This window comes from Eumetopias jubatus, unplaced genomic scaffold (genome assembly GCF_037043125.1).
Source record: "Eumetopias jubatus isolate StellerSeaLion01/CBP00866 unplaced genomic scaffold, mEumJub1_p1.0 scaffold_4, whole genome shotgun sequence".
Lineage (NCBI taxonomy): Eukaryota > Metazoa > Chordata > Mammalia > Carnivora > Otariidae > Eumetopias > Eumetopias jubatus.
The window spans coordinates 56,108,341-56,123,726 of record NW_028274810.1 but is presented as its reverse complement, the minus strand read 5'-3'; the positions used below and the strand labels follow the sequence as shown (position 1 = coordinate 56,123,726).

At 42.2% G+C, this 15,386-nt stretch overlaps 1 protein-coding gene across 1 annotated transcript in view; it reads right to left on the bottom strand.

The window, feature by feature from the left end:
* Nucleotides 1-13,962, bottom strand: part of DOCK7 (dedicator of cytokinesis 7) — a 217,923-nt gene extending 203,961 nt beyond the window's left edge. The window contains exon 1 of the mRNA XM_028106855.2: nt 13,901-13,962. Coding sequence (XP_027962656.1) covers nt 13,901-13,938 — 38 coding nt within the window. The 5' untranslated portion in view covers nt 13,939-13,962. The remainder of the gene's footprint in view (nt 1-13,900) is intronic.
* Nucleotides 13,963-15,386: the final 1,424 nt, after the last annotated feature.

Sequence of the window (15,386 nt, the reverse complement as noted above, 5' to 3'; positions counted from 1 at the left end):
AATGAAAACTGAGAGGGTGAGAAAACCTTTTACTGTAAAAAGTCAATCTTCCCAAAAGGAGATAAATTTGTCTTCAATTCCAACCTACTTCACAAAAATAAAGCCAGAATCTCCCACAAAAGTACAAATTATATCCTGTATACAATTAGTTGCTAAGTCCTGTTCATTCTAACTCTTAAATACTTCTCAAATCTTTGTCTTCTCCTTTCCTTTCCTACAGCACCTGCCTACAAATAGCATCATACTTAATGGTGAAAGTCTGAATGCTTTTCTTGTTAGACTGGGGAGAAAGCAAGGATGTCTGCTCTCACTATTCAACACTGTACTAGACGTTCTAGCCAGTGCAGCAGGAGAAGGAAGGAAAGAAATGGAAACAAATTAAGGGTGTTCAGATGAAAAAGGAAGAAATAAAACTCTTTACTCAGAGACAACATGCTCCTGTATGCAGAAAATCCTAACAAAAAAACTACCAGAACTAATAAACAAGTTCAGCAAAGGCAGAGGATATAAGTTCAATGTTCAAAAATCAACTGTATCTCTATACACTAGCAACGAAAAACCAAAAATAATTTTTCACTTTCATCATAACATCAGAAACAATACTTAGAAACAGATTTAACAAAAGAAGTACAAGACTTACAAACTGAAAACTTCAAAACTTTGCTAAGAGAAATCAAATAATATCTCAATAAATTAAGAGACAGGGGCGCCTGGGTGGCTCAGTTGGTTAAGCGACTGCCTCCGGCTCAGGTCATGATCCGAGAGTCCTGGGATTGAGTCCCACATCGGGCTCCCAGCTCAGCATGGAGCCTGCTTCTCCCTCTTACCCTCTCCCCTCTCATGCTGTTTCTCTCTCTCTCTCTTTCTCTTTCAAATAAATAAATAAATAAAATCGTAAAAATAAATAAATAAATAAATAAATAAATAAATGAAGAGACAGTCTGTGTTTGTGGATCTGAAGACTCAATATGATTCGGTTGGCAATTCTTCCCAAAACTAATGTACAGATTCAACGTAATCCATATCAAAATCCCCAAAGGGGGAAATTTGCAGAAATTGGCAAACCTTATATTGATGTTGATCCTAAAATGCTTAAGTAAATACAAAAAATCCAGAATGAACAAAACAATTTCGAAAAGGAAGTAAAAAGTTGGAGGGCTCACACTTCCGGACTTCAAAATTTACTATAAAGTAACTCTAAGCAGAAGAGTATGGTATTGGTGTTAAGAAAAGACACACAGATCGGGGCACCTGGGTGGCTCAGTCGTTAAGCGTCTGTCTTCAGCTCAGGTCATGATCCCAGGGTCCTGGGATTGAACACCGCATCAGGCTCCCTGCTCTGTGGGAAGCTTGCTTCTCCCTCTCCCACTCCCCCTGCTTGTGTTCCCTCTCTCGCTGTGTCTCTGTCAAATAAATAAATAAAATCCTAAAAAAAAAAAAACACACAGATCAATGAAACAGAATTGAGTATCAAGAAATAAACACATAGGGGTGCCTGAGTGGCTCAGTCGTTAAGCGTCTGCTTTCGGCTCAGGGCATTATCTCAGGGTCCTTGGATAGAGCCCCATGTCAGGCTCTCTGCTCTGCGGGAGACCTGCTTCTCCCTCTCCCACTCCCCCTGCTTATGTCTGTCTCCTCTCTTCGCTGTATCTCTCTCTGTCGAATAAATAAATAAAATCTTAAAAAAAAATTCAAAATAGTCAACATAGTATTAAAAAAAAAAGAAATAAACACATAGAACTATGAGAGACTATGGACTCTGAGAGACAAACTGAGGGTTCTAGAGGGGAGGGGGGTGGGGGGATAGGTTAGCCTGGTGATGGGTATTAAAGAGGGCACATACTGCATGGAGCACTGGGTGTTATACGCAAACAATGAATCATGGAACACTACATCAAAAACTAATGATGTAATGTATGGTGATTAACATAACATAATAAAAAAAAAGAAACACATTTATGGTCACCTGATTTTTTAAGGTACCAAGACAATGCAATGAGATAAGAATAGTCTTTGCAACAAAGATTGTTGCAATAGAACATTCACATGCAAAAGATAGATTTAAAGATTTTTTTTTTATTTTTAAGTAACCTCTACACCCAATGTGGGGCTCGAACTCACAACCCCAAGGTCAAAGAGTTGCACGCTCCACTGACTGAGCCAGCCGCGAGTCCCACAAAAGATGAATTTAGATCCTCATCTCACACTATGCACAAAAATCTATGCAAATGGATCATTAAACTAAAGTAAGAGCTAAACTATAAAAACTTGTAGAAGAAAACAGAGAAGGAAATCTTGACCATGAATTAAGCAGTCTTAGAGAATAAAACCACAATCACGATCCACATAAGAAAAAAAAAATTGATGTATTGGACTTCATCAAAATTTAAAATCTCTGTGCTTCAAACTTCACCATTAAGAAAATGACGAAACAGGGGTGCCTGGGTGGCTCAGTCATTAAGCGTCGGCCTTCGGCTCGGGTCATGATCCCAGGGTCCTGGGATCGAGCCCCATCAGGCTCCCTGCTCGGCAGGAAGCCTGCTTCTCCCTCTCCCACTTCCCCTGCTTGTGTTCCCTCTCTCGCTGTGTCTCTATCAAATAAAATAAATAAAATATTAAAAAAAAAAGAAAATGAAGAAACGAAGCAGGTAGAAAATATTTGTAATTCATATATCTAATAAAAGACTTATGTTCTGGACATATAAAAAACTCTACAATTCAAAAACAAGATAAATAACCCAATTTAACTATTTTTTTTTAATTTTATTTATTTGACAGACAAAGAGAGACACAGTGAGACAGAGAACACAAGCAGGGAGAGTGGGAGAGGGAGAAGCAGGCTTCCCGCTGAGCTGGGAGCCCAACGTGGGGCTCGATCCCAGGACCCTGGTATCATGACCTGAGCCGAAGGCAGACGCTTAATGACTGAGCCACTCAGGCACCCCGATAAATAACCCAATTTAAAAATGAGCAAAAGATAGGAATAGATATTTCACCAAAGAAGATATGTGAATGGCCAATAAGCACAAGAAATACCATCACAAATCAGGGAAATGCAAATCAAAACCAAAATGAAATGCCATTTCACACTCATTAGAATGCCTACAGTCAAAAAGAAAACAATTAACAAGTGTTAGCAGGATGTGGAAAAATCTGAACTCTCATATATTGCTGATGAAAATGTAAAATGGTGTAGATGCTGTGGAAGTTTGCCAATTCCTTAAGAAATTCAAATACAGGGGTGCCTAGGTGGCTCCGTTGGTTAAGTGTCTGCCTTTGGCTCAGGTCACGATCCCAGGGTCCTGGGAGAGAGTTCCACATCGGGCTCCTGCTCAGCGGGGAGCCTGATTCTCCCTCTGCCTCTGCCTCTCTCTCTTTCTCTCTCTCATGAATAAATAAAATCTTAAAAAAAAGAGAGAGAGAGAGAGAGAGAGCCTGGGCCTGGCTGTATGAAGATGAGAGAAAGAAATTGCTTTGCAGTCAGAGAAAGAATGTGAAGACAGGAAAAGAGGAGAGCCAAAGTGGATTCTCGAAGAAAGTCTTGCACCCTTAGGCTCCTTACCACAGTCCCTTACCTTCAGCAAAGTTTATTAAAATCATTAAATGGCTGATATGAGTGCAGTTTTCTGGTCGCAGAGGATAAATGAGAAACACCTCATGATGCAGAACTACAGCAGAAAGGAGCCTGGGAAAGCCAAATCGCGAAAACTAAGCAGACCTTCCCGTGAGGGCTGAGTTGGCATTAAGATCAGAGCTAAACTTAAAGATAAGGAACAGGGATCCAGAGCTGCTTCACATTACACTGCTTTTCTTTATATTTTTGGATTCATCAGTTACATATAAATTTTAACATGTAGTACAACTGACTATATTGCTATATATTTAAATAATCATAGTGAAGCTGAACAAGTTACAATGACCAAACTTAAAGAATACCAGTTATTTTGGTGTGACCAGCATTTACCTTCCCCCTCTTTCTTTTGGTTAGAAACCTCTTCTTTTTGGCAAAGAACTCATTACTTGAGATTGGGTGGGGCTGACACCATCACCTCTCTCCTCAAGCCAAGGAGAATGACATGTGATCCAGGAATGGCCAGCATCCCCTATCCCCTAAACACAGTAATTGGTTCAAGCAGGGGCATGTGACACAAGCCAAACCAATGATGGAGCTCCTGAATCTTTTCTGCCAGAACTAAATGGTAGGATTTGAGCCTGGGTCTGTCAACTCTCATTGTAACCATTTAGTGGAAAATCTATCAAAGACACGAAGAGAAGAGGCTGCTGAAACCCTCGGTATCCTGAGACCTGATGTACTCAGTTATAAGCGAATTAATCTGACTGGTGTTTCTGTCAAATGCAACCAAAAAGTCTCCTCTGTAAAAAGCCACTGAAAGTGTAGTGATACATCCAGACTGCTTGCCAAAGGGCTCTATGATGCAACCCAAAAGTGAAGGGAAGTTCATTCTCTGAGGAGATGGAGTTGACTAATGGAAAACAGGATGCAAGACAAAAGCAGGTAGATCAATTTCTTCTTCTTCCAGACTCCTATCTACTGATGTGAGAAACTGTCCCTCTGTCCAAAGATATCCTGTGTGACCAAGCCAGCATATCTGCCAAACACAGTCTCTCTCCAAGCCCTTTGTGAAGCAATGGCCAATAAGATAAGGTATCACCTTACATTGTTTCCCCGTCTCTGCCTCACCTCCCTTTTCTCTTGATGCCCCGGGATTATGCCTCCCAGTAAATCCTCAACTCTTAATCCTGTCTCACTCTGTTTTCTTGGCAACTCAGATTAAAAGGGTATCTACAAAAAAACCTACAGCAACCATTAGGCTTGCTATGAAGTGAAACATAGAAAGCTTTCCCTCTGAGGTCATAAGCAAAATGAGGATGCTCAGAATTAGTACAATGTTAAACAGAAATGGTAATAATCCACATAGTAATATAAGATAACCGTCCACAGGACAAGACAAAAATGTAAATCAGCTATAAGGTTTGGAAAGGAACAAAAATTCGTAAGTTCCAGATGACACAGAAAATACAAAATTCATGGATACATTTTTTAAATAACTTTCAAGTTTCACTTTATTTTTATTTATTTATTTAAAGATTTTATTTATTTATCTGTCAGAGAGAGTGCACAAGCAGGGGGAGCAGCAGGCAGAGGGAAAAGCAGGATCCCCACTGAGCAAGGAGCCCCATGCGGGACTCAATCCCACGAGCCTGGGATCATGACCTGAGCCAAAGGCAGATGCTTAACCGACTGAGCCACCCAGGCGTCCACCACAGATACATTTTTAGAACTGACATGTTTAGCAAGGTATATAGCAGGATACAAAATGGTTATTTACCTAGAAATAAATCTAACAAAGGATATGCATGAACCTTACAGAGAAAATTATAAAATTTTGTTGTATGATGTAAAGAAGACCTAAGTAAATGAAGAGATACACCATGGCCAAGGCTTGAAAACTCAGTACTATAAAGACATCATTTCTCTGCAAAACTGATATACAGATTCAATGTAATCCCAATCAAATACGAATAGGACTTGGGGATTTTTTGTTTTTTAATAGATTCTAAAATATACAAGGAAATTCAAAGGGCTAAGAGAAGTCAAGACACTCTTAAATGGTGGGGGGAGTTATTCTACCAAATTCCAAGACTTATTATAATTAAAATTGTTTATAATTGGTGAAAATATGTATAACCAAACCAATGGAACAAAAGAGAGAACCCAGACAAAGACCCACAAATAAGGACACACAATCTATTATAGAGGTGGCAGGGCAGGTCAATGGGGAAAGGATAATCTATTTGGAAAAAAATTAAAATTTCACACCATACACGTATCAAGTCAAGTGGAATATAAACCTAAATATAAAGGGGGTAACTAGAAGGTTTATAATAATACAGATGAATATCTTAACAACCACAGGGTAGGAAAATATTCCTTAAACAGGACCTCAAAAGTACTAACCTTTAGAAAAGAGAGAGAGAAAGAGAGAAACTGATAAAAGTGTATTCAAACTGGGAACTTAGGGGCACCTGGATTCAGTTGGTTTAGCATCTGCTTTTGGCTCAGGTCATGATCCCAGGGTCCTGGGATAGAGCCTCACGCATCGGGCTCCCTGTGCAGCCTGCTTCTTCTTCTCCCTCTGCCATTCCCCCTGCTGGTGCTCTCTGGCTCTCTCTATCTCCCTATCAAATAAATAAATAAAATCTTAAAAAAACAAAACAACAACAACAACAAAACTGAAAACTTAGTTGGGGTGCCTGGGTGGCTTAGTCAGTTGAGCATTCAACTCTTGATTTCGGCTCAGGTTAACGATCTTAGGGTCATGAGATGGAGGCCTGAGTCGGGCTCCGTGCTCAGCACGGATCCTGTGCGAGATTCTCTCTCCCTCTCCCTCTGCCCCTCCCTGTGCTCTCTCACTCCCTCTAAAATAAATAAATCTTAAGAAAAAAACAGCTGAGAACTTAGTTTTCAAAAGACTCCATAAAAGAGTTTTTAAAAAACCACAGGGTGAGAAATGATATTTGCAACACATAATATCATTCAATGGATTAATACACTGAATATATATAAAGTACACAAATCAATAAGAAAAAGAATAATACAAAGGAAAAAAGGGGGGAGAATGCAAAAGATTTAAATAGGCAATTTACAAAAGAGTATATTCAAATAGTCAATACACATACAAAACAGAGCTCAATCTCAATAGTAATCAAGTAAATAGAAATCAGAACTTTTACAGTAAGACAGCATCATGCATACATCCATCAGATTGGCAAAAATGACAAAGTTGACAATACCAAGTGGTGCCAACTAGGTACAGGAAGACTACTGTGGGAGTGTATATTTCTTCAGCTATCTTAGAAAACAGTTTGGTATTACCTAATAAACTCCATGATAAATAAAACTGCTATGAGGAGCAATAAAGAATAACTAAGGACCAGCAATCCCATACCTGAGTATACCCTAGAGAAATCCATGCACATGCATACCAGAATATATGTATAGGAATGTTCATAGGAACATTTTTCTAACAGCCAAAAACTGGAAATAATCCAAATGCCCGTCTACTGTAGAATGGAAAATCATGGTATATTTATACAATGAAATAATATAAAGAAAAAAGAATGAACTCCAACTACTTGGAACATTATGAATGAATCTCACAGACACAATTTTGAACAAAAGAAGCAAGACAAAAAAAATACAACATACAATATGATTATATTCAAATGAATTCAAAAACAGAAAAAATGCTTTTACTTAGAAATGCACTCATAGGTGGAAAGAATAAAGAAAAGCAAGGATGGGGCGCCTGGGTGGCTCAGTCGGTTAAGCGTCTGCCTTCGGCTCAGGTCACGATCCCAAGGTCCTGGGATGGAGCCCCACATCAGGCTCCCTGCTCAGCAAGAAGCCTGCTTCTCCCTCTCCCACTCCCCCCTGCTTGTGTTCCCTTTCTCGCTCTCTGTCAAATAAATAAATAAAATCTTAAAAAAGAAAAGCAAGGAAATGGGGGCGCCTGGGTGGCTCAGTCAGTTAAGCATCTGCTTGTCCCTCTCCCTCTGCCTTGCTCCTCCCCCAGTTTGTGCTCTCTCTGTCTCTCTCTCAAATAAATAAATAAAATCTTAAAAAAGAAAAGCAAGGAAATGGTTTTTCCAAAAGTAAGTATAGTGGATTGGAGTGGTCTGCAGAAAAGGGTAAGATTTAGAAAAGAGAAAGGATATATCAAAAAGAAAGAAAAAGAACCAAAACGGAACAGTTACAGAGTTGGAAATGAGCAGAGCATTTGTGAGGGTACCAGGAAAATGTTAGACTGAGTGGTCCAAAATGTAAGCTGGAGAATAAGTCAACAAGAAAAGGACCAGACTATAGATGACTTTAAAATGCAAGCAAGAGTTTGGGTTTAACACTGTAGGAAGCTACTATAATATTCTTGAACAAAAGAATGCCATGATAAAAGCTGTATTTTAGGGAGACTTCATTTGCAACACGTTTCAATTACAGGAGGTAAGAGACTAGATCAGCTCTGGCCCCGCTGAGGTCATCTAGAAGTGAGATAATAAAAGATGCTCCAATGTGGCAGGATGGCATTCATTCAAACAATTCTTACATGTCCAGTTGCCACAAGATTCTGTGCCTGACACAAGATAAAAAGACACAGACCAGTCGTCAAAGAGCTCTGAAAAGCAGTATAAAGTAGAGGGAAAATGGGGGCATGGGGGATGAGGGCAAGAAAAATTAAAAAGACAAAACCCAGAAAACAGTAGCTCATGAAATCCGTGATGAAGAAAAAAGTCAAAGGCTCCTAATCCTCAGGCATTCCATAATTCAAGTACACATAAAGTACCACGGGAAGCACAGCCATATGGCCCAGAGACTGATGAGAACAAGCAGAAAGTGGTTGTAACTGCACCACATACATGTGAGAAATGTGATTAGAAAAAAGGAATGACTGGTTGGCAGCTAGAAATGCCAGAAGATCAATGGTTCTTTGTTTTATGATGAGAAAGGCATAGTAAGTCTTATGGTTTAAAGGAAAGATCCATAAAAAGAAACAGACTGAAGATGCTAGAAAGGAAAGGAAAAATTACGAGATCAAGGTTCTGGGGGAGGTGGAAAGGTAATAGGGTCCAAAGGACAAAAAAAAATAGGTAAACTTTAGGGAAGGGATACCTTACAGGCTCAGGAGAAAGATGGTTAAATGACCTATAGGAACAGTAGCATGCTGAGGTTGTAATGGAATCATGTTAGGTGATCCAGAACTTTTCAGTAAAAGATGGGGTAGGGAAACAAAGATGTTAATAAGAGAAATGATTTAGAGTAAACCTCATTTCAAATGAAAAGACATTCATTAATAAAAGATCAACTCTGTAACTCTGCACTGTTCTGCTCTCTCTCTCAGGGGCAAGAAACAGGTTAGACAGTCAGCATTAAGAGTTAGTGAAATGAGTACAACAAAAGGCCAAAGTGATGAAAAAGGCAGCACAGAAGTAGTTGATACTATGTGGAAAGAATTTATTTGGCAATGAATTGAAGAAAGTAGACTGAAAGATTGGGCCTGTACAGCCAGAGTTATGAACAGATTCAAAACTTAAAAAAAAAAAAAAGAGGTTATAAATAAGCCTATGTCCAGGAAATCCTACTCATGTTAAGATTTTCCTCAAAAATAAAAATCTGATGAAAGCCTTTCATTCAATTCTGCTTCTTAGGCAACAAAATGATACCAAATTAATAAAGGAAAGATTAAGTAGGTAAGGGTAACTTTGGGGATGCTAACAGCAGCACTGTTAGAAGAAAGAAATACAACCAAATAAAAAGTTTAAGATCTGAAATCAGAGAACTAGGGTTTGAGTCCCAATTTAGGCAAATAATTTCATGGTATGTAGGCCTCAGTTCCTCATCTGGATTATGGGAATAATAATCATTGTAAATAATATAGGAATAATAATAGCAGCAACTAACATTTGTTGAATGCTTATTATGTTTCAGGCACGGTTTAAGTGTTTTACATGTATTAACTTATTTAATCTTCATGATGACCCATAGACACTTTTATCCCCATTTTACTGAAGAGAAAACCAAGACAGGGAAATTAGATCAACTGCCCAGAATTATATAGCTATTACGTGGTATAGCAGAATTCCAGTCCGTGCAATGTGACCTGGTGTCTATATCCTTTACAATGTTCTTCCGCCTCTCTAGGTAATAAAGATGAGAATGTAGTAAAAAGTGCTTTAAGTGTATCCAAATGTTCATCATTCTGCTGAATATCAAATAACAGGACAAAATAATCTAAACAAAATCATTAATCTACAATCAACACTCCACAAATTGTACCTATTATAGCCTAGGGTGTGATTAAAAAGGGGGTAATCGGGCACCTGGGTGGCTCAGTTGGTTAAGCGACTGCCTTCGGCTCAGGTCATGATCCTGGAGTCCCGGGATCGAATCCCACATCGGGCTCCCTGCTCAGCGGGGTGTCTGCTTCTCCCTCTGACCCTCCCTCCTCTCATGTTCTCTCTCTCTCTCTCTCTCTCTCATTCTCTCTCTCAAATAAATAAATAAAATCTTTAAAAAGGGGGTAATCAACAATGTATACACCTTGTCCTCCAAAAGTAGGGGGAACAAACAATAGGCAATAACTGTTATGAATAAAACATACATGCTGCTTTTCCACGATGAGCTGAGGTAAGTAGTACAATCAGTGATAAAAAATAAAGAGCTTTGGGGTGCCTGGGTGGCACAGTGGTTAAGCTTTGGACTCTGTGTTTTGGCTCAGATCCCTGATCTCAGGGTCATGAGATGGCGGCCGGCACAGGACTCCAGCTCAGCGCAGTGTCTGCTTAAGAGTCCCTCTCCCAACCCCTCCCCCACAAAAATAAATAAATAAATCTTTTTTAAAATTTAAAAAATAAGAGTTTGAGAAATCCCAAAATCATGCCCTCAAAAAATAACAGCACTAAATGCAAAGGGTTAGGAAATGACTGAGCCAGAAAAGAAATCAGTAGAATTCTTTTTAAAGTAAAGGTTTCAGGGGCACCTGGGTGGCTCAGTTGTTAAGCGTCTGCCTTTGGCTCAGGTCATGATCCCAGGGTCCTGGGATCGAGCCCCGCATCAGCTCCTTGTTCGGCGGGAAGCCTGCTTCTCCCTCTCCCACTCCCCCTGCTTGTGTTCCCTCTCTCGCTGTCTCTCTCTGTCAAATAAATAAATAAAATCTTTAAAAAAAAAATAAAGGTTTCAGAACAATCATAAAGCTTTAAAAGAAGAAAAATAAGGTTTCAAACGGCAACAGGCTATTCACAGAGCAACAAATTTCATATATACATATCATAAAAAGACCACTTCCAAGAAAAGGTCCTACACCACATTATAAATATTGTAATGATGCTGGACACTTATGTAGAAAGCACTGTTCTAAGCACTTTACAGGAACCAATTTAATTCTTATAACAACCCCATTAAGGTAGGTCCTGCTATGATCCCCAGTTTATAGACAGGGGAAATGAGGCAGAAGTGTGGTGAAGTAACTTGCCCAAGTTTATTCAATGAGTGCCAGTGCTAGGATGTCAACCCCAAGCAGTTTATCTCGAGAGTATGTGCTATACTTCCTCTAGTAGGAAACCAAGAAGCAGAACAAGAATTTATTCAGAAGTATTATTCGGCCAGAGCGCCTGGGTGGCTCCGTTGGTTGAGCGTCTGCCTTCGGCTCAGGTCACGATCTCAGGGTCCTGGTTTCGAGTCCGACGTGGGGCTCCCTGCCCAGTGGGGAGTCTGCTTCTCCCTCTCCCTCTGGCCCTCCCCCCCTCCACCCCCACTCCCCTCCCCTGCTTGTGCGCTCTCTCTCTCTCTCTCTCCCCCCCCAAATAAATAAATAAAATCTTTAAAAAAAAAGAAGTGTTATTTGGCCATACTTGGTAACAAGAATGAAAGTACCTTTCAATCACAGTAATTCGTCATCTATAACAGTTCCGTCCAAATCAATCCGCGCATTCTTCCTGTACTACCTCATCTTCTCCTCTGGTTTCAATTACAATCTCCTTGCTGATGATTCCCAAATCTATTGACCTCCAGCCCAATCTCTCTTCTGCATCTTAAACCTCACCAACAACCTAACAAATATTTCTCTTTCAATGCTCAACGAGCATCTCAAACTCAACATGTCCAAAACTGAATCATCTCTTTCCCACCTCAATTCCCACCCTCAAATCCCTTCTTCCTCCTGTACGCCCTCACCTCAAGGACTGCCTCCATCATCCACCTGATTGCCCAAGTCAGAAACCTGGAAGTCATCCCAGACTCCTCAGTCTTCCTCACCTTCCATACCCAATCAATCACCAGTCACCTCCTCTAAGTATTTCTCCAATCAATGAATGTCTCATTTCCATTGCTTTACTTAATCTGACAACTTTACAAGGCTTATTATTTTGAATTTTGTGTTATTTTGTGAAACTTTCTTTTTTTTCTTGTATTTTGTTCTGTCTAATCCTAGCACAAACTCCATGAATGAAGAACAGGTATCATATATATTTCATATCTAACTCCCTAATGTGCAATTTCCTGATCAACACATGTTCTCAGCGAAACTTGGTTCTATTAAAGAGAAATTAATACTAAGCATGTATGTCAAGTAATACATTTTTTCAATGGCATTGCCTTCAGAAACAAGATCCAGTTATTTTGCAAAAAAAGTAAAAAAAAAAAGGTAGTAATTTCCTATTAACTCTACCACAACTCCCTAGGATATACCAATTATTAATTGTTCAATGATAGCTACTAAAGGCCATGCACTATGCTAAACACTTCACACAAATTATGCCACTTAATGTTCACAATGTTATCAACAGGGTACTGGTACTATACCCATTTTCCAGATGCCAAAACTGTAACTTAAGAGAGCTTACACAATTTGATCAAGGTGCCAAGTTAGAAAAATAACAGGCATCGTCATCTGACATCAGAGCACATGTTCTTAGGCACTTGCTGTTTGCCTCTTTTTTTTTAAGATTTTATTTTTAAATAATCTCTACACCCAACACTGAGCGAACCCACAACCCCGAAATCAAGAGTCCCATGCTCCACCGACCAAGCCAGCCAGGCACCCCTTGCTATTTTGCCTCTTAAGGATAAAATTAAATGTTTTAAAGCTCAAAGAACAATTAAGCACAAAGTTTAAATCAAAAAGATGTTAATTTTAAATGAAAAACGTGACAAAACAGAGTAACGCTTTGGAAGTTCAGGCGGTTAAGAAAGAACCTGTTTGGTCGGTCCAAAAATCTTTAAGAAAGATCAGCAAACGACAAAGATCCAGAACCACATAAAATTGTCAAAAAAGTAATGCATTCGAATGCTTCTTTTCTTAGGACATTATAACAAAACCAACACAGTCTAGTGTCTTACACATTAGTATATTTCCCAATGAAATTCTATAAATGTTAGAATCCCCCGCCGTAATTCAATTTTTGGTTCTGGCAACCTACCCACCACCGGCAGGTAAAAGGTTCGGAAATCTCAACCGTGATTGCTTGCTTACTTCCAGACTCCTAAAATATGAGTCAAAGGGCCAGTGTAAAAAGAACACTGCCTATCATCCATCTTCGTCTGGTGCCATTAGAAACACAGACGCACGTTTAAATTCACATGCTACTAAGATCAAGCTCCAGCCTACAATTTCGTCCAAGATTCGGCAGCTGCACACCCAAGGTGCAGACCATAAGCTCTCAACTTTTCATTTTGAGTATAGGTTTTAGATTCTGGGTGCGAGAGCCCACTTTGAATTGGCCCCTGGGTGCAAAGCGGATTCCTGTCAGATTTCTCGGGAAGGGTGGGAGGCGTGAAGAAGGGACGGCCTCCCACCGTCCAGGAGCCCGCCGCGCGCCGAACCTTTTGTTGGGGAGGAGAAGAGGGCGGACCCCCGCACCCTCCTGGGGGCAAACGGGGGTGGGCGGGGAGAGCGAGGGAGCGAGACGCCGCGGCGGCCCCCGGCCACCCCGGGGGTGGGGACACAAAGAATTTGGGGAGAGCCGATCGGCCGGCCGACGAGCTCCCCCACCCGCCCTGCAATAAGCCGCCGCGAAAACTCCAGGCCCGGGCCGCCGAGAAGCGGGCGGAGGCGGGCGCGCTGGTGTGCAGGGCTCCCTGCGCCCCCCACCCCCACCCGGGGCGAGGATCGGCCGCCGGCGCGGGCTGAGGGCCGGGGTTGGAGGGCGGCGCGAGGCCTCGGCGGCACCCGCCACAGCCGCAAGCCCCCTCCGCCCAGCCGCGGACCAGGCCGCCAGATCCCCGCGCCCGCGTCGCCACACCCACCCGCCGCCTCTTAGGCCGGGATCGGGAGGGCTACCGGCTCTTTCTCCCGCTGCGGCGGTGCGCCCCGCGCCCGAGATTTACCTGCTGATCTTCTGGGCAAAGGCGCGGCGCTCGGCCATGGCTGCTAAGGCGGCGGCGGCGGCGGTCTGGGCGCGGACGGGCGGGCGCGTGCCTCCTCGCTCGCGCTCCCTCCCTCGCGGCCTCCGCCAGTCCCAGCTCCGGACCGGGGAGGCTGGGGCTGGCGGCCGGAGCCGGGAACGAGCCCTGCCGTAATGCTCCTGAGAGGCGCGCAGCGAGAAACCGCTCCTCCCCCAGCGCGTCAATCCCCGCGGGAGCCCGGGCTTCGGAACGCAGCTGCGGCCGGTTGGAGCCCAGGGGAAGAATGGGGCGTGGAGGGAGCGACACGCCAGTCCTGGCCGCCTCGCTGTCGCGGGGCCCGCACGACTGAAAGGACACAGAGAGCAGCCAGAGAGGAGCCAGCGACTTGGCGAGGCAGGAAAATAAGATTACAGAACGCGGGGGGGGGGGGGGGGGGGGGGCTTGGCTTTCCCGAAAAGGAAGGGGAGGAAATGGAAGATGGGTTTTGCCGAGGGGGGCTGTGCTCTGCCGCCCTGGATGGCTGGGTTCTTGTTCCTGCAGCGCCCATCTCCGAGCAGTTGAAAGCACTTTCTGTTCTGCTCCGACCTTATGAATGGGGTCTGACCAGAGAAAAAATGGTTTTTCTTGTAGAAAAAGAGCTAAAAAAGACCTTTCTCCTACACAGGTAACAATAATAGTTGACTTGTGGTGTTTAGCCAGGCACAGATGAAAGTTTTACAGGCATGATCTTAATCGCCACGACAGCTCTTTGAAGTAAGTTCTTATTATGCCCATTTTAGAGACAAGGAAATTGGTTCAGAGAAGCTAAGCGCCTGGCCCCAGGTCACACATACGGTAACCTCTTCAACTGAGGTTCAAACCCAGAGCCCAGTCCTTTTATTTGAAGATAAGTATTTCTCCGTTAACAACCCTCTCGCTGAGGGCGCTGGGTGGCTCAGTCGTTAAGCGTCTGCCTGCAGCCCAGGTCATGGTCCCGGGGTCCTGCGATCGAGTCCCGCATCGGGCTCCCCGCGCTTCTCCCTTTCCTACTGCCCCTGCTTGTGTTCCCGCTCTCTCCCCCTGCTTGTGTTCCTGCTCTCTCCCTCTGTCAAATAAATAAGATCTTTAAAAAAAAAGACAACAATATTCTTGCTGAGATTATTACTTTCCCCCTTTGGGATCTCATTTTCCATTTATAAATGTTGGACCAGATGAGCTCTAATGTACTTTACCATTTTGATGTCCTATTAGTCTACATGTTTACCACGCAAAATGATCTTGCCTATTAAATCCTATAGAACAGGGACTAGCAAAAATCATGTCTTATTCTATTGTAATCCCATAGTATGTAGAATGTTTGGCTCCTAATTCATATTTGCTGATTGCTGATGTTATGGTGAAACTAGGAAAAATAAACTTGGTTTCTTGTACCTTTACTCAAGTATTGCCAGGATTTACGTGTATTTTTTTATTATTAATATGTTAATAT